At 37.6% G+C, this 20,828-nt stretch overlaps 1 protein-coding gene across 1 annotated transcript in view; it reads right to left on the reverse strand.

Moving 5' to 3' along the window:
* KYNU (kynureninase) overlaps positions 1-20,828 on the reverse strand; it is a 104,794-nt gene that overhangs the window by 64,095 nt on the left and 19,871 nt on the right. Inside the window, exons 3-4 of the mRNA XM_005876639.2 lie at positions 16,941-17,061; positions 7,381-7,463 (exon numbers count right to left, since the gene is read on the reverse strand). Coding sequence (XP_005876701.1) covers positions 7,381-7,463; positions 16,941-17,061 — 204 coding nt within the window. The remainder of the gene's footprint in view (positions 1-7,380; positions 7,464-16,940; positions 17,062-20,828) is intronic.

Raw genomic sequence — 20,828 nt, forward strand, 5'->3', positions numbered from 1 at the left:
GGGGGAACAGCCTACCTCTCAGTCCCTTCCCCTGGCCGTGAGGCACCTATCACCCGATGGCGACTGGGGAACCTGGGGTGGTTGGGGGTAGGGGGTGAGGCCAGCTGCAGGAAGCTGGGGAAGATGGCCGTGATCACAGGCCAGGCCTAGGGACCGTACCCGCACATGAATTTTGTGCACCGGGCCTCTAGTTAATATACAAATGCATTATCTGATGAAAAAAGCATGCAAAACTAAGATATCTACTGCACAATTATAATCCAATCTAATTGCTACTGTTGAGGGTTGTGGCACTAGAAACAGACCCACAGACAAAGCACACACTGGATACTTAACTCAGAGCACAATGACGATGATAATACTTTCCCTATTTTTAGTTCTTGGGATGTCTCTCAAAGGCAATTAGACCTGTGTAATAGGATAATGTCTCTTTACCATCACTGAGAAAATGGGCTGTGAGCTTTAATGCTTGTAAGGCTGTACTAAATATTAGAAAAAGAGTATAATACATGTCCTTCATTTTGTACCCAAAGAGATACTTCTGCTAGAGTTCCATTGTAACAGAATGGACAGTAATTGGAATAATTACTCTAATTAATAGATAGATTCCAGGTTTAGTTTACTTGAGGGGAGGCCACTGGAAGTAATTGTACAATTTAGGATTCTAGATTTCAACATAGACATTAACAACAACAACAACAAAAACACCTTGCTGTTGCATTTGGCAGATAGATTTCCCCATTTGCTAAGCAAGGTTGCTAAATGAGTGGTGGGTGTATGCCTGGTCATTGTAAGGTGTATAGTGTCTGAAGTCAAGTGGCACTAGAAACAATCTTATTCTACATTCCACACATTAATAAAATTTCTCTAAAACACACTACATAGATATGAATATGCTATGCTTATGTTGTATACAGTGGCATATATCTTCAATCATATAAAATATTTTTGCACTATGGCAAGATAAATGATACCAGCTTTATTAATTTGTTTATTTACATGATGGTATAAATTTTTTACTGTTATTTCTAAAACATTATCTGGTATTATCCTTAACTCCCTGTTAGCTATTTGCATGCATCTTTTCTGAAAACCATTTATTTCATTAAAAAAATATGTTGGCAGGGAGAGTGGAAGGAGGAAAGGAAGGGATAGTAATATAAAGAGACAGCAGAATTAACCGAAAGGGATGTATTTGAAAGAATGCACTCTAATGAGAAGAAAGCACACAAAAAAGAAAACACAAAATGAAAAATAGAGATATAGAAGAGTCAGGATGGGGCAGGGGAGAATTTCTATAGAAGCTCAGACATTCCATTTTTGCTTAATGATTACATTCTGATTAAAATGATTATAGATTCCTGGAAAATTTTAGTCCTCCAAACAAGGCAGTGGTCATTTGAGATCACCTAAAATTTTTCTTGCCTGGGAATGTGATGAACCAGATATGCTGGGCTGAATTCTAGACATACACTGGACATTGTGCTTCCTTCCCTCACATTCAATGACATACTAACACTGAATCAATTCTTTGTAAAGAATCCCTCATGACACGAATACTTTGTGCACACATGGGAATTATTCTCCTTGGAACGTTTTAAATTCAAGTCAATCAAGTGCTTCACAAAATACTCTCCTCACCTGCTACTAAAGTTAATCAAGGACAGGGTCGGTCTAACACACATACATGCGTGCACATATATATCTGAAGGTGGTGTTAATATTAAAGTTTCTGAACACTAATAGAAATGTTTATTCCAAGAGTAACCTAAAGGCACTAAAGAATGCAGTGCTCTTAACATCAAAGGGCCAAAGATTTTTAGTGTATTTTAAAAAGAAAAGTTACCTAATGACATATATTTTTTTAGTTCAAATTGTATTTCTGAAACCACCTTTCTCCTAATATATTTAAATGTCATCAGCATTCTGTAAGAAAATAAACCTTTAAAAAAAGAAACTGAAATTTTTCCAAGTTGCTTTTCTTTGTTTCTCTTCTTTTTCCTGAGTTTTTAAAAAAATTAATGTTGCAATTTCAAGAACTACAAGTATTAAAGGAAAATCTTTTTAAAAGCTTCCCAAAAGTTTATCAGTCTTCGAAAGATCCTTTACTTTGAAGATCATCTACAACTCACTGCAGTAAATGTCAAGATGTGAATCACTTCACCTGAGATGGGTGTGAGCCAGGACTCTCATTTGAAAAGTGACTTCCTGCTTGTTTATTTATTGAACATAATTTTTTGCTTTACCAGGAAGTGAAACCTAGTTAAATGTAAGCTCTGCCTTCTTATTTCCATGCCTGGCAAGCAAAAGTTTATTGAGCCCTTACTATGTGCCAACACTTGTAAATATGTGACATGTGTTATGCAAATCACTTATTCTTCACAGTTATCTGATAAGGTTAACTACTTTGAATTTCCATACCTTATCAATGAGGAAAGGAATGTCCAAAAGATAAACTAACTTGCCTAAAGTCTCACAGATAGGAAATAGAAGACAAAAACTTACTCTCCATACAAAAATAATTAAAATCTCTGTTCACGGTTACATTTTGAAGAGATTTCTACATTATTTAAACCCCGTAAGTGAAATAGAGGAAGCCCACATTCATCACAGACTTCCCTCTGCATCTTTCTAAGTGTAATTTAATTTCAATTAATTTGCAACATGAGGATGTCACGCCTCCCAGCTGCTTAATGTTTGATAACACGATTCACGATGGGTCCTGCAACTGCCATATCCCTTTCCGTATATTTTATTAACTAGAAGCTAATATTATTGTGGAACTGGTTGCAAGATTTGTGTTTGGGAGAAGTTTGAGAACTTTCCAGTCTACTTTTCAAATAGCAAATTCCTTTGGCCTCTAGTGGTGGCTCGTGCATGGCTGAGCATTCCAACTCTGTAGAGGGCTTCCAGGGATTATTGCTTTTCTGAGGGTCAATCACAGAGTTCATAAAGCAAATTGACGTTCACATTACAACAGCTTTATAAGCTGAAATGCTTGTAGCTAACCCTTTGTGGTTTTTATGTACCCAGGGAGAAATAGGCTTAATAATAATAATACTAATAATATTCTTCAGCAATACTATCTCTAGCATCTTGGTAACATGATATTAATTACAAGAGAAAGTTATCCCATATTTTGCAGAGTTGTAGGCTCTCTATAAAATGTTTTAGTAATAGTTTTTCTTCTCATCTGAAATTGATATTCTTTTCTATGTCTATGAATAAATATCATTACTCATTGTCTCTTCCTCCTCTCTATCCACTCGATCAAATTGTACAACATAATAATTTTATTATCCTCCTGTTACTTCTTTTTGAGATATTTTATGATGAAATTAAAGGCTGTTGTTTTAAGAACCGTGAAGAGTCAATCATAAGCCAAAATATACAACTTGCCTGTTTGCTCAGACATACTAAATAGCCGAGCAAGTAGCAAAAGTAAATTTGACTTCTGCTGCTCTTTACTGTAGTTACCACACTGTTGTTTTAAATATTTTGTTATTTAACCACCTCTGCTTCCAAAGAGGATTCCAGGTTTCTAGTATTACAATGTGAGGAAAATTGATAAAAAGTAGATATAGAATAAAATATATGAAGTTAAAAAACAAATTAGAAGCCATTAAATATTTTTGTTACTTCAAACTTTACCAAATATTCTCAGAACTTTCTAGTAACCGAGAAAGGAACTTTCTAGTTCCTAAAAAAGGAACCTGCATGGGACTTGCAACAAGATAAACACACAGCAAATAAGATAAACACACATAAATACCTTCCAAAGAATGTGTTTCTACTAAAGCAAGCATGTCAAACTCAAAGACTAACACAGGCCAAATAAACAAGTTTTTTAAGTTTATGTGGGCCGCAAAAAAACAAAAGCTTCAATTTTCATAGAAACATGGGTTTGGTTTATTTCAATAGAGACATGCTGAATACAAAGGGCTGAAATAAATGAGTAATCATTAACATAAAATAATAGAACATTTTAATAAAAATTAATATTTTTCTGGAACACTAACTTACCAGACACTGAATAACTGCACAAATTAATAAGTATAATGCAAATAAACCTAATTTTCTTGTTCTCCAAAAGCGAAATATTTCCTGTTGCACACACCAAACAAATCAGTCCAAGACTAATGATGTGGCAATTGGCTGCTAAAATATTCGCTGCTAGTATTAATGGAGAGAAATGGTGTGCCTGTGAGTAAGGCACTAAGGGAAATGAATGCAACACGATTATCGTACTCAGTCCTTAGCAAATGTTGTAGTTCGTTATTAAAAACTAGAGACCGGGTGCATGAAATTCTTGCATGAGTAGGGTCTCTAAGCCTGGCCCTGTGGGGTGACCAGTGGGGCAATCGGGGGGCCCCCACTGGCACCCGCCTTGGCCAGCCTGGCGCTGCCCGTTCTTCAGGTTAGAGTTAATAAATATTTTTTAAAAGATAAAATAAGTTCAGTCTCTTAACCCTTCTAAACAAATTTTTTTTTTCATTTTCCTTAAAAATGATAATGAGATGTGACTGTTTAGAAATTTCAGGAATTTTTGTGAGGTATGTTTATTTACTGGTCAACAACAGCAACAACAAAACATGGGCATTTAATAAGCAGCAACAGAGCTATACACTTTTAAGTGCTCAAAGGAAATCTTTTTGCAAGGCTTATTGGCTTTATAAATAAATCTCACTAAATAATATCACCTTACCACTTTACTGGACTAGATATAAACACCCTAACTCCTCTTTAGAGAATGATAGATATTGAGCACAAAAATAATAGGATTAGAATGAAATTTATATTCTGAAAGCAAACCTAGGAAAGAAAATAAAAAAAGATAAATAAAAACATCCACAACTAAGGAAAACATATTCTCAGGTCAAATTAATCCAGAGGCTATTTTCGTTTTTTTATTTGCATGTTAGACATTTATCTGAATATACTAGTCAGTGGCTTCTAAAAAAATGAACAAAAATGAAAGTATCATTGAACAACTATTTAACACATCTTTAAACACAATCCAGGATTGTGTTTGGCAGGTAATTTCCTACATTAGAATACACAATCCTCTAAATCAGGGGTCCTCAAACTTTTTAAACAGGCGGCCAGTTCACTGTCTCTCATACCGTTGGAGGGCCGGACTATAGTTTAAAAAAAAACTATGAACAAATTCCTATGCACACTGCACATATCTTATTTTGAAGTAAAAAAACAAAATGGGAACAAATACAATATTTGTATTTGCATGTGGCCCTCGGGCCGTAGTTTGAAGACCCCTGCTCTAAATAATGCTGACAGCTGATCAAGTGCTGTGTTCCCAAGAGCTCAACTCACCTACCTGGCTGATAAAAACCTGGGCTTCAGTCCCAGCCACAGGCATCCAAGGCTGTGAAGATTCACCCTGGGGCTTCCTGAAACAGTCCTGGATTCACACCTTACATTCACACCTGACTCCATGGCTGCTGCCAAAAATACTAATACTGCCCTTCTAGAAGGCTTTCCACTTGCTCCTTTTTCAGCAATGGCAATATTTCTGGTTTGTAATTATTTCAACTTTATTTTTTAACGTTACCGTGGTAGGCTGATGGGCCAGGTACAGAAAGAAGGTCACCAGGGTGGAAAGCCCAGGTGCCCAATAACGAGCAATCAGTTGTAGGGGGGATCTTGCCCCCAGGGTTGTAGGGAGGACCTTTCCTCCCCTAGCCTATGGCTGCTTAAGAGGTTTGGACCCCCTGATTCCCCATAACATCTAGGCCTCAGCTGTATTTCAGCTCCAGGCCAAGGAAAACAGCAAAACCAGACAAGAGACACAAGGGCTGACCTCAGGACCAGCTGCGTTGAATAATGACTCCCTGCCCTGGTGCCGACCAATCAATCAGTAGAGTCCTAGACCCTGAAAAGACACACCTGGAATGGTGCTGTATATTCTGTTGAGATCATCCCCTGAAACTCCTCTAAAATCTCCACCCTTAAAACCCTACAGTGGTTCTCAACCTTCTGGCCCTTTAAATACAGTTCCTCATGTTGTGACCCAACCATAAAATTCTTTTCGTTGCTACTTCATAACTGTAATGTTGCTACTGTTATGAATCATAATGTAAATATCTAATATGCAGGATGGTCTTAGGCGACCCCTGTGAAAGGGTTGTTCGACCGCCAAAGCGGTCGTGACCCACAGGTTGAGAACCGCTGCTAGGAGGAAGGACTAGAGAGCTCTCCCTCCTGGGAGCACCCCAGTGTCTTCCCCTCTCTCTTCATCACTTTCAAGCTCCAAGAGCCCTTCCTTTGCCTCTATAACTTATTTTCTAAGGCCATTTTTTTTCTATGAATTACTTCTTCTACCTCTGTGATTTTCCAAATAAATGTTATTGGCTCTGAATTCTTTCCTACCCAGAACCCATGTACTGAGGCTGCTGAACCCAAGTCCAATCTGATCTTTCCAGTCCAACACCTGGTGCCATTTCACTTCGGGCAACAAAACCAGAGCTGGACTTTGTTCTCGCACTGTGAGAAAATATATTTTTTTTATTTTGCTTAATCCACCCAGCTTTCCCCACTCTAATTCCATTTTTGCCCCACCTCAAGTTGATTTTATCTTCTAATTATTGGCCAAGATACAACTGAGGTGAAACACAGATATTTGTATACTTGCCTATAAGAGAGTGTAGGTTTAAAAAACCTTTTGAAAGTTGAGGTTTTCCTAAATTCTCCATATATTTCCAAATAACACCATTCAAATTGCTTACATTTTATTTTTTGTTTAATACACTAAATTTCATATAAAATCTCAGGCAATACTGAATATTGAACCCAGTTAAATAACTATTTTTCAAATATATTTACCATTTAAAACTATCTTGAATACCACTAACACTACACATAACTCACTTCAGGAAACACATTATAGACCCAAAAAAATAGCATAAACCATATTATTTTCAACAATACTCAGTCTAATGTGAAACAAATCACCATTGATTAAATTAAAATGAGCCCAAAACTGATTGGTGTTTTAGGCCTTAGCATATTAAGGTTAGTGTTTATTTTACCATATAATGAAATCTTAGAGATTTCATTTAAGTTGATCTTTATAAAATTTGTTTAATTATAAATTAATGCAATGCATGTGTTTTTCACTGGGGAGTAAATATTAGTTTTAATATATACAAGAAAAAATAATGACTTTTTATTTCTGTACCAAATAACCTAGTTATATTCTCTTTAGCAATCAATTCTCAATTAAAATTATGCTTGCTCTTTACCATTATGAATTAAAATGGAAAATCAGGATGTTCTTTAATAAGATGTTGTCTTTATAATCTGTTTATAATTAAATAATAAGGTCTTTATAAATCTTTTGGAAAACAATTATTTTGTACTTACCAACAATGTCAGTCATAAGACCTGCAATAGTCTCATCTCCTGTGATCCAAGGTCGTTTCCCTATGTCATGACCATAGGCTCCCCTGAAATTAAAAAGGGACATAAACATTCTTAGCTTGCGTATATGTGTGTGTGTGTGTGTGTATGATTTTTCAAACATCAACATTAGCAACGGAACAAGTCTAAATGAGTTTTGTAATATTCTAATAATTATATGAAGTCATGCTTTCTAAAACCAAACTAATACTTGAGAACTCTGTTTTTTAACTTACTTAAAAATTTATTTGATTTACTTTTTCTGGGGGGTGGGGGTAGAAGAAATTGCCCATAGACTATTTCATTACTTTTTTTTAAAAATCTAAGATACTTTTTTTTTTTGAGAATTTAGCACTACTCTACTTGTATACCTATAGCATATGCAGTATCTATACTAAAACCTACCTACTTTTTTAAGCTAAAGACTAAAATTATTATAAAAGCCAATTATAAAATGTAGCTATAATCTATAAATTAAATGGAAGTGTATAAAGTATAACTATACTCAAGTTTCAAGAATGAAACTTGGCAATAATCAAAGCCAATATTACATCTTGACCTATTTCTAAAAATGTATTCTATCATATTTCAACTTAATTTCATCATTCCAGTAAGTCTCTCTGTAGGTATAATGCACAAACAAAAACATACAAAAGAGAACTTCAGCTCTCAAAAAGTTTTCATCAAATGAGGAAGGCAAAAAATACATGTGAAAAAATATAGAAAAAATTAAAACAAAGGGTCAAGGTTGGGAAGGGGAGTGGAGGAGGGGTGGGGGTGGTGTTCCAAACTTGTATTTCCTAATTCAACTGCTCTTAATTTTTATAAATTCACAAACTATGTAAACTTGGGAAAAAGAATAACCATGTGGTTTTTTTGTATAGTATAGATATAGACTATGAATGAAATTCCGTAAGCTGGCAGTGGTCATTGGGTAAACCTGTTCTCAGAAGTGAAGGGTAGTAAAATATGCTTCCCCCAAATATCTCTGTGGTATATTATCTTGAGTTGTAGGCACCAGAAAAACATCAATTTCATGGAGACGCTGTCTCTAAACTTTCCTATCTGCGTAAAGATAAATCCTCCGAAAGAAGGAGAATTTACATTAGAAAAGAAGACTTAGAAAAGTCTTCTTCCATAAATTTCCATAAATTCTCTCTATGAATTTCATCAACCAGGGAAGACTGACTCTTGTCACAGAAGAGATTAGAAGTCAAAACCACACCCAGACAAACTGTCGCAAACTTCATACCTCCAATCTATTATTCACAGACCCATTCATCTTTCCTAAAAATCATTTACTCTCCCCCCTCCCCTTTCCATATTAAGATGGGATTTAAGCCTGAATTCTAAGTCACCTTGGGGAGTTATTCATTTTCCCCTGGGTATCTCAGATTCTCATGAGAAATACATGTAAAAAATTTGTTTGTTTTTATTTTGTTAATCTGTCTTCCCTCAAGAACAGTGTGGACAAACTGAAGAAGAGGAATCCTGTTTTTTAACTTTTTTAAATTTTCGTGGTGTGAATACCCCCAATGTACTAGTAGCTGACTTCAGGGTATCAACAAAAATCCTGAAAATTTAACAATGGGTTTTTATCACCTGGTCTGAGCCAGTTCTAGGTCACTGCTAGTTAAGAGACTATATTTTTAGAAGCTTATCGGGCTTAATTTCCCATCTTTGTAAAAGTAGATGGATGATAATATATATCTTAAAGGATTGCCATGAAAAATAAATAAAAATAACAAGCAAAAAAGACTGGTACACAGTAGCCCTTTTCTAAGTCTTCTTTTCTAATGTAAATCTAATGCTAAAACTCCTTTCACAGGGCATGTGGTGTACAACACAATTTTAAAACTAATATTTCAATTACCATATTAACTGAGATGAAGGAAGAGGACTTCCTTTGGAAATAAACATAAACTATAAGATCTAAGGAGGAAGAGAAGGGCAATTGTTAGTTATTATTATTCATATTATTATTAGATAGCCTGCAGCTTGGCTCTACCGACTCCCAATATAAATGCTAAAGACAAAAATCATTATCATTAAATGGTAGTTAAAGGCAGATACTTGGATCCTTTTTTATTTTAATCACACAGAGCTCCATGGCCTTCACTGATAGCACAATGCATCTTATTACATTTAGGTAGTAAAATTCTATGTTCTGCCTCAGAGAATTTATAACTCAGAATATTATGCCACCTACTTCTCACTCCGGTAGACACTGTGGTAGGGGTAATAATCTTTAAGGATATGTTTCTCCCTGCAATGCTTTTGGCATCTCCGTCCCTTTAAAATATCATACACAGAGTCTACTTCTTCATTTTGTCAGGCCACTAGCCTGGGGTAGTAAAAATGTACTTAGAAAGTGTTACCCAAATAAACTCAAAGCAAAGTGGTCTGTCATTAGGAAGAATTGATGTAGATTACAGTGCAGTTATAAACATTCTATTAAAGTTAAGAAAAATATTATATTGCTCTCATTCAGAACTGTTTAAAATAGTTGCAATCTTCATTTACAAATACTGGAAAGGAAGAGAGAATGGGAGAGAATTAACCAGTGTAGAAGGCAGTTAGACAGGCATGAGCAGATTACGAACAATGGGCCAGGTACTGAAGATTACCTGGTAGAAAGACCTGGGTAGCTAGCAAGGGGCAAAGGTAGGCTGGAACCTTGCCCCTAGGGTGACCTTTCTTCCCTAAGCATAGCATATTGCTGGTCCTGCAGTGTAGACCCCCTGTAACAGGGTAGTAAGAAGCTAGGAACGCTCCTAAGCAAGTGGAATAGGGACACTGACACAAGAAAATGAAACAAGGCCAAACAGTTTGGGCAGCTTGCAGCCAGTCTGCAGCAAAACCTTATCTTGACAACAAATGGCTAATACCTCTCCTCACTAACCAAAGATTGAAGGAAAAGAGGAGGAGTTTTAACACCTCCTATCCCTAACCAGAGAATACATAGCATAAATCACCCTGGAACTGCCAAGGCAGGAGGTGGGTGGGGGGGAAGGAAAGAAGGGAGAGTTTATCTCACCCACTAAACAAAGAAGTCAGCCATTTGGGGACCTTTAAACAGAGAAGCCAGCAGTCTCAGAGCTTGTCAAGATCAATTCACCAAACACTTCTCATAAATTCTGGGAAGCCATAAACAAAGTAAAAGGGAGACTTTGAGATCTAGTCTGTACCAAGATATCCAGCAGAGGAATTTAAAAACCTATAGACAGAAAAATATAAAAAGCCAAACCTCTACCAGGCAGCGCTTCTCAAACTAGTTGGGAAGTCTGTCTGTGCTTCATAAACCAGATGTATTTTGATAGATTTGCTTGCTTTTCTTCTTTAATAAATTTACTTGCTTTATTTCTGTAATAAATTTGCTTTACTACAATGCCACCCTCAGGGGGTCACTCGTTTTGAATTCTTTCTCATCAGTGTGACAAGAACAGGGTACAGCCCTTTCCCTTCCCTTCGCCTCCAGGGGCTGTCCAAACACCTTTTTCTGGTGTTTCAGGTGCCTACAGCACCCTGACCTTTCATATTGCTGGTCATTCGGTTTGGACCCTGCCCTGACATTTCCTCCCCTGGCATGAATGGGGTATTCTGTGAGATGTACATGAAGCAATATTTGCTCATGAAATTAGATTTCAGGATATAAAATATAATTAGGATCTTAATAGATATGTAGACCCTCTTTGAAATAGGACTATGCTTTAATTATCGTGCAAAATGAAAAGTGGCCCTGCTTTGAAAAGCTCTCCCCTCCATAAATATGAATTTGCAGTCTTCATGATATCACAAATCTTTGTTCCCCTGTGACCCAATTGCTGATCACTAACGCTGAAATCAGGAAACCTTTGTAACATGTTACACTATGTACTCTCTTATTCATACTGAAGGCTGGCAGATTACACCACACTAAAATTTTCCTCTTTGGCATGCGATTCCTTTAAGCTGAAGGCACTTGAAAAACAGCAAGTGCATGGAGAGGCTGTCTCTGAACTCCCCTTAGCCTGCCTGAAAACAGATCTTCCAAAAGAAACTCAACTGCCATAAATCCCCTCCCAGGAGTTTTTGTCACAGGACAGAGAGTAGAAGTCAACACCACACCCAGAAAAACGGTCACAAACTATCACACCTCCCATCTATTCTTCCAAGGGCTCATTTGTCTTTTCTAAAAATTATTTACTCTCCCCAATGTGGCCTATATCTCCCCACGTTCCCCCTCTTAAGATAATATATAAGTTCTCTAATTGCATTGCTTTTTTACTTTTTTTATTGATTTTTTTAAAAAAATAGAGTGAGCGAGCGAGAGAGGTGGTTTTGTTGTCCCACTTACTTATGCATTCATTGGTTGATTCTTACATGTGCTCTGACTGGGGATCAAACCCACACCTTGGTATATTGGGACAATGCTCTAACCAACTCTGGCCAGGGCTGCATCGCTTTTTGGGGTTGTGCATGAAAAAACCTGACAAGCTCAGGGGAGGCCTGCATGGTGGTCTTACAAAGGCCCAAAGTGATTATATCAGCATGTCTGAAGTTAAAATTTCCTAACTAAAAGCTAGTCACAGCAGTTAGTCATGTCCTAAGCCGGTATCTTTCTGGACAAAGGCCCATCTTTAGTGAAGCCTGTCTATTGTCTTTTTGCATCTATGATAACATACCTTTAGAATGTCAGAGTAACCCCCAGTTTTCTTCAGACCCCTCAGGACACAATCTCCCACCAGGGTACAAGACCAAGAAACCCCTCATTATTATCTTGTTCTCCATATACCATCTCAGGGTCCTGTAAATGTTAATTGTTAACTATCCTATACCTGCAAATATAAAAGGAAAGGATGTCTATCCATTTTACTTTTTATCTAGTCCAAGAGATTTCCCCACTTTGCTTTCTCCTGCCTCCCGAGTCTACCACCAATAAATTTCATGTAACCCCCTTACACATCCTCCTTTAATTTTAATGCATAAATGAAGGTGCAAAACTGCCATTCGTTAGACCATTTTCTCAATCCTTTGAGATTTTGCTTCCCAGCAACTGTTGCCAATTTGGCTCAAATAAAAATTCTCTACAGGTTTGATCCTGGCTGGGTGGCTCAGATGGTTGGAGCCTTGTCCTGTACACCCAAAGTTTGTGGGTTCAATTCATACAGAAAGCAACAGATTGTTGGTTCCCTTCTAGCTGAACTTTACCACTATGATTATTATCCCCTACTATTCTCCTTTAAATAATCTAGGCCATTAGTAAATATTTAATATAAAATGTTCTAAAAATTCTTTAAGCTTATTGACTATCCATTTTAGCAGACCAACAGGGTCCAAGCATATTGATCTTATTGGTTCTTACTGTTATAAGTCCATTTTGCTGATAATAATTATATATCAAATGGGTCAAATCACCCTAAATGTTTTCTATTTTGGAATCCTATATAATAAAAGGCTAATATGCAAATTGACTGAACAGCAGGACATCGGGTCGCTATGATGTGCACTGACCACCAGGGGGCAGATGCTCAATGTAGGAGCTGCCCCCTGGTGGTCAGTGTGCTCCTACAGAGGGGGTGCTGTTCAGCCAGAAGCCAGGGCTCATGGCTGGCATGGCAGCACTAAGGATGTCTGACTGATGGCTCCTGAACTGAGAGAGGGCATCCCCCCCGCCCAGGCTGAGGGACTCACCCCCCCCCCCCCCCCTTCTCACAATCTGGGACTGCTGGCTCCTAACCTCTCGCCTGCCTGCCTGCCTGCCTGATCACCTCTAACTGCATTCACTTGCTGGCCTGATCACCCCCTAACTGCTCTCCCCTGCTGGCCTCATTGTCCCCTAACTGCTTGCTCCCCTGTGTCGGCCTGATCACCCCTAACTGCCTCTGCCTCAGCCCCTGCCACTGTGGCTTTGTCTGGAAGGAAGTCAGACGTTCAGAAGATGTCGGGTCATCTGGTCTAATTAGCATTATTACCCTTTTATTAGTATAGATTGTCACTTCACAAAACAAATGCATTCTCCAAAGTAAATATTATTATTCTAATTTAGAAATTGCAAAGTTGAAAATGATATTGGGAAATAACAATAATAAAAATTAAAAAAAACAAACAAAAGGTAAGTAGTTTATTTTCAGTTTTGTCTTGAATATCTGGAAGTTTTAGAAGAAATCAGCTGGTTCCTGAAATATTTCAAGGATGCTTCTATTCTTGACCTTTCCTTAGCATAAGAATCAAAGACAGTACCATATAAATTATAAGATCAGGCTACATTATGACCAGTGATGGTTTATTTTGTAGATAGGTAGGTAGTATGTCTGTAATAGGCCATAAAAGATGAAGTCATGGAAAATGACGACCATGAGCCAAATGGCATTTCCTACCTTACAGGTCATGGATGGCCAGTCAAAGACTTGATCTCATTATCCCAGAGCAATATTTCAGTGAAAGCACTCTCATTTTTATGTTACCATTAAGATTATACATTGTTAATATTATTTTTTCCTGTTAAGCAACTTCAATGTACAACAACCCACTGGAGTGGCATGGAGATTACTTTAAACCGAAGCATGTGAACAAACAGTAGTCAAGTAAAGAAACAGTATCTAGACTTAAGCAGAGCCTCCCAAAAATACAGCTGCCATTGAACCCCTCATAGAGAGGGTGGCACTGTCCAGGGCGGGGGTGCAAATTCAGTTCCCATCAATCTCCCTCTTGAGGAGCTCCTAGCTAGGAAGGGCATTGCACATTATCATCAGGAGGAAAAGGCCTGTGGAGCCTTCCCTACTTTCCCACGAAGCCCCAAAACTATGTCCGTTTGCTCATCTGGTGTATAAGCTGTACTCCTGGCTGCTCAGGGAATCACTCCTCGGACAGTGCTTCTGTGAGCATGTGAGATACACTTTTCTCCAGTTAATCTGGAGGCTGTTCACTAATCAAGAGGCCCCCAATGAAAAGCTTTGCTCCCAACAGAACCTCAGCATGGGATTTTAAACTAAATATTTAGGAGCAAAGAAATAATGAACACTTTTGAAATTGAAGTTGGGGAGTGGGGTAGGAGGACACAGGAGTGCAATCCTGCACCGCAAGCACTACCCAACCGACATCCGTGGGCAGGCAGAACCATGGTGTTCACGTGGCCACCTCCACTTAAAGCAAAAATACCTAAATAAAGCAAAGACAAAACAAAACAAACTAGCTATCTAATCTTTTGCTCAGAAGAAATATTTTTTTTATTTAGTTTGAATTGCTTGAAGCATTAAAATGTACCTCCTTTCTGAATCATCTAATGAAAATTAGATAAGAGGTTTTAAGGTTATGTAATATTCTATTGTCATGGGGTAAAATGTAAAGTTAAAAGGTAACAATAGAAGGGTAAGTATTATGCAGAGACACTTTCCTGAAATATAACTTCAAAGTCTTGAAAATAACCAACCAGTCCCTTAATGAAGTATGATAATCATGAGGATATGAATAGGATAGCAAGACAGCATTTTTTAAAATGCCTTGAGGATAAAAATGCACAGCCTAGCTGATTGACTATCCAAGAGGCAAGGACATCCTCTGAAGTTCAAATTCATTCAATTTAATTCTCTGCTCTCTTTTACATTAAAGCCAAAAATGAATATTAATCATTTTTATTAACTCTGACCCTCATTTTTAAAATACTAAAACCTGCTAATGCAAAATGCTTCTAAATGTAGTGATATGTATTTTCCAATGTGTACATAAAGATTATGCAGATAAAGTTATAACATGCTTAATAAATTATATAAACCTTATAATTTTTTGCAATAAGTTGTGAATTTATATTTCTAACCACTAAAATTAAGAGCTTTGCAGTGTTCTCCAATAGTTGTGGAAGTGATCATTTGCACTCAGTGTAAACTAACTTTACAGGACAGATACTACTCCCAATGTGAAAGACCAAAGACATAGAGAATAAAGGAAGACGGAGCAGACACTCTGAGTTTCTATAAGAGCCAAATGTCTTGCCTTTCGAGTTCTTACATGGCTTGGTTTCATCCTCCTGAATTGTTTGTTTCTAACCTTCAAGCTTGGCTCCCTCTTCATAACTACTTTTTTAGATTCTAAGAATCAGAAAATGTTTTAAAAATATTTCTACTAATTTTTAATATTTTAATTATGTAAATAACTTTAAATAATATAACATTTTTAAATAGTTAAAAACATTTTGAAGACATTTCTAGTTTCAGCTTTATCAGTAGTTACCGGGTGTTAGGATCACCGGAGGAGGAATGCACAAGGCTGAAAGGGGTAAAGAAATGCATTTATTAGGTCATCTGGGAAACCAGATGGGATGAGCCCCCAAATGGCACCAGCACCTGGGTACAGGGAGTCAGAGATTTTAAAGATTCTGGGCAGAGAATTCTCTGGGTGGGTCTGGAGGAGAAAAATAATGGTCTTAGCAAGTGGAATGTGGTCTAAGTGAAAGGGAATGTCAGTTGTGAAGTAGTCTAAAGGCAGTTCCCGAAGGGGGAGGGGTATCAATTCAATTATTTGGATTCAGTTGTTCGATCAGACCTAACACAGGGGACCTATAAGAAGTGGATAAGGTTAGGGATTTATAATATCGCTGAGAATATGAAACTGATGAAAATAGATATCCTTAAACTGCCTATTAATGCAATGGATTTTCAGGAGGGAAAATCAGTATGTTTGAGAAGGTTGGGATTAAAGAGGATAAGCATTCAGGTAAACAGAATGTGTGAAAAGTTTCATAGGCAGAAAAGTAAAAGTAGAACAGAGCGATGGAGAGAAGAGATCCTGATTTAAGACCCCTGCACGGTGGCAGGGAAGCTGCTGAGCTCAGCCCAAGAGGAGCATCTTCTTAATAATCGTGTTCAGTTTGGGGAGGAAAGTGCCTTCTGCTCTACTTAACCTAATCCTCTTCCCAACAATTTTTATTTCCTTATTTATAAAAATTACTGTGATAGAGGTTAGCCAAGAGCTAATCATAAAATTACTAAATTAAATCCCAAATGTTAACTCCCTTGTTAGTCATCCTATATAAGTAAAGGGTAATATGCAAATTGACTGAACGGTGGAACAGAATGCCCATGGCCCCTCACCCGGCCGGCCCTGCCTCCAAGTGGGCACCCCCCACGCTGATTGGAGCTGGCCAGCAAACCACCCGCGGCCCTTCACCTCAGCTGGCCTGCCCCCGATGGTCCCTATGAGGTGGGCTGGCTGGACCTCACCAGTACACGAATTCGTGCACCAGGCCTCTAGTTAAGAAAAAAAAAATTACGTATGTTTTAAATGTGACAACTCAGGAAAGGGATTTAAATTTTTTAATATTTTTAAAATTTTACTCTTGAGTCTGCCAGTAACTTGCCCTGCAACCTTATTTGCTGATCCTCAGTTATTTCATCAATAAAATGACAGTATCAAAGGACATGATCACTAAGCTTCCTTTCTACCCTAAAATGCTATTAAACACCTTTCCAAACATTAAACAATCTAGTGTGATTTTTAAAATTCTTCTGTGAGATACTGAATGACAACTTTTGAAAAAAAATACTTACATTTTGGCCCACTTTTCTAGTTCTTCTTCCAGATATGTTTTAACCATTTTTGGTTGAAGGCCAAGAGAATTTCCCAAGAAATAGATGGCGTTTTCATCCTTATTCACTAATGATAAGTCAACTGGAATAGAAGAAAATGTATAAAATGCTTATTCAATTAATTCATATTGTTCCATTTGGCATTGCTAATCCAGTGCAAACAATAAATAAGATTAACTTCAAGAAGGATAATAAATAATAGCCAGTTTGGTTCAGTGCATAGAATATCCCTGAAGTATCAAGGGTTCGATTCTGGTCAAGGGCACTTACCTAGGTAGCAGGCTCAATACCCAGCCCTGGTTGGGGCTTATGCAGGACAACCAATTAATGTGTCTCTCTCACATCAAGGTTTCTCTCTGTCTCTCTCCCTCCTCTCCACTCTAAAAATCAATGGAAAAATATCCTTGGGTGAGGATTAACAAAAATAAACAAACACACAAATAAATAACTTCAATTCCTCCCAAGGATTACATCAGATTCTGTAAAAAATAATCTTTTCCATCTATATTTTAAAATAATTACACCTATAGAATCATTTCTTGAGGTCTTTCATATATATTTTGCTCCATGAGAAAATCTAAATTATCAATTACTTCCAGTCATAAATACCAAGAGAAATTAAAAAAGATTTAAAAACAATATTTTTAGAAGAATTATATCAGCCTATCCAGTCAGAGTGAAAAGTTAACAGAATTCAGGCAAGTACTAACCCTCTGAATTAATTGATGATGTAGATATTCCAAATTAAAAAAAGTCTAAATGATTATATATAAAATAGATATATTGTTACATTTTTTTCATTCTCTGTATCTATACACATATATTAGTACATATATAGGCAAAGATTGTTCTCTATATCTACTTCTTATTCAAATAAATCGGAACTTTAGTGATTTGTCTGTATTATAAGTTTCCCTTGACTGCAACAAATGCAGTTTCACAAGCAAACTAATCCATGTGCTTAAAGCAGTGGTCGGCAAACTCATTAGTCAACAGAGCCAAATATCAACAGTACAACGATTGAAATTTCTTTTGAGAGCCAAATTTTTTAAACTTAAACTATATAGGTAGGTACATTGTTATTAACTTAATTAGGGTACTCCTAAGCTGGCCTTTGCTAAAAACATCCTCAATCTGATTGAGGTACTTTCGTTGAGGTCGACCCCTTCCAACTCTCTCATCCACACTCGTCTTGTATACTTGTTTCACCTATCTCCTTTTGTTCATCCTCTCTATATGTCCAAACCATCTCAGCATACCTTTCTCAATCCTCGACACTACATCTTCTTTCACTCCACAATGTTCCCTGTACGTGCACGCCCGCACATGGTATTTTGTGGAAGAGCCACACTCAAGGGGCCAAAGAGCCGCGCTCGCGAGCCGCGGCTTGGCGACCACTGGCTTAAACTATAGCCTAGAAATGCACGAGTTTGTAATTGCGTTCTACTAAATGTTTTCTTAATTCTATGGGGAAATAAGGTACCTTCTGGCTAATATTTCATTTGCATCATTTGGCAATATGTTTGTCTTTACTTTAGAATACCCAATTAAACCTCTCCAGACTTCTTACGACAAATCATCTATTTCATCCTGATCACTTTCATAGATACTGTGCCTCTTTTCCACAGTCATCTCTTAAGCCTGACCCAGTAAAAAAGCTGTAAATATTGTTCACACATTTAAATTGGATTCGTTAGCAGTACTTTGTTGACCTAGAGAACAAATATTGAAATAATTTATTTATAATTCAAGAGTTTACATTGGTGTATCATGGGTCAAATTTCAACTAAGCACTCAAATAAGTACATAATAAAGACAGAACATGTCCTGTGTGTGTCAGCCCCATCAATGATCAAAGATGAGGAGGCAACAACTCAGATTTCTGTCACCATTTTATTATTTTTGTTCTTTCATTGCTGATTCTTTTACAGACAAATAGGTAGTGGGCTGCTTTTATTTAGAAAGCATTTTTAAAGTGTGCTCAATGTGAAAGAAAAACAGAATTATAAACTAAATCATCTTGACTCGTGCCAACCCAAAATATGTTTCATTATGTATTAGCTTTATTTTTCTCACACCTTTGCTCTTTAAACAAATTTTACTTAAAACTCATTCATCCACCTATGTGATATCTCCTGCAGGTACAACACTTGTAGGTATTACAGATTGTTTCCTCTCTCTCTCTCTCTCACTCTCTCTCTCTCTCTCTCTCTCTCTCTCATAGCACTGCCAGAATGGCTTGTTTTCTTAGAGAAAATAGAAAATAAAGTTAGCAATGTAGTAAAGTGAGGATAGTTGGCACCTGAAGTTGGGAAGAACAACCTCCCACCATAATACAGATCTACTGTACAACCACACCTCTCTCCCACTGTCCCATCAGTAACTGTAAGAAACAAAAGCTATGATAGCTTGATAAGGGAGGAGATATAGAAACCAAGTGATAGCAATAAAGAATCTTTGAGAGGGAACCAAGATGGCGGCATAGGTAAACACCTGTACTTGCTGCCTCGCACAACCACATTAAAACTACAGCTAAAAGACAGAACGGATATCATCCAGAACCATGGAAAGGCTGGCTGAGTGGAAGTTCTACAACTAGAAGGAAAGAGAAAAGTGCATTGAGACTGGTAGGAGGTGCGTAGGTGCGGAAATGCGGAGGTATGGAGGCGCGCGTGAAATGGGCTGGCAACTGGGTGCGCTGTTGTCTTTTTCAATCAGGAGGGAGATACAAGCTCCCAATTGCTCTGAACTCCAGTTCCGGGGGGCGAGACTCTGGGGACCCAGACTCATATGGGGAGAAACTGGACTGTCTGGCATCGGGACAGGAATGAGAGGGCGGCTTTCTCACAGAGGTGCTTGCAGCGATCATTCTTCCTGCACGGGGCTGCAGGACACAGAGACCCTGGGACCTCTCCGAGGCAGAGCAGACTGGCAGCCATTGCGGTTTGTTCCACCCTGATGATTACCTGAGAGCCCGCCCCACCCAATTTACAATCCCACCCAAGCTGTGAGCAGAGGCTTTTGCACATGAATGGCCTGTTCTTTTGCAATCTAAAACCTAACAAACTGTTGCTGGGTCAAAGAGTGTCAAAGCTTCCAAAAGAATGCCTAAGTCTCAACAGCAGCCTGCATTGCTTCACAGCTGGGCCTTGTCTGGGCACTTGCAAACCCCAAACAAAGAGGAGGAATCTGCAGATCTCTCTGTTGTTTTATATCTAGAATCCAAGTCTAGAGTCTTCTGGAAAACATCCATGAGAATTTGACCTCTAGATGCGAACTGTTTCAGTGCCAGAGCGTGGCTGTTACACAACTAAACATCTTGTGGGTTTTGTTGGATGGTTTATTCACTATGTGCTTATGGCCTTGGGAGAGTTCCCTTTACAAAAACATTAACTGCATTTATTCTTTGTTCCAAAGTCAAGTCAGGATTGACATCATCCAGTCATTCTTGTTCTTCAGGATATTTTCGGTTTGTTGACAAATTTTTAACCTATTGAGGATTTGGTATTCTCCCAAAATATATACAGTGGAACCTCGTTTCTCCAACTTAATTTGTTCCAAAGGGCTGTTTGAAATGGAATCATTTTTTCCCATTAAAAATAATGTAAATTGAATTAATCCATTCCAGACTCCTAAATGATTCCCTATTTTAACCTTTCTTATATACATGTCTATTGTACTGTTTAACCTATAAATAAATACTTTAAAAGCAAAAAGGGCATGAAATGCAAATGAAAATTTAACAAAAAGAAAAGGAAATGTACAGTAAAAAAAATGAAAATTTCACAATTATAAGCAGCAACAGTAGCAAAAAAGTCACAAAAAATATTCACAGCACAATATCCTGAG

This window comes from Myotis brandtii, unplaced genomic scaffold, assembly GCF_000412655.1.
Source record: "Myotis brandtii unplaced genomic scaffold, ASM41265v1 scaffold493, whole genome shotgun sequence".
Taxonomy (NCBI): Eukaryota; Metazoa; Chordata; class Mammalia; order Chiroptera; family Vespertilionidae; genus Myotis; species Myotis brandtii.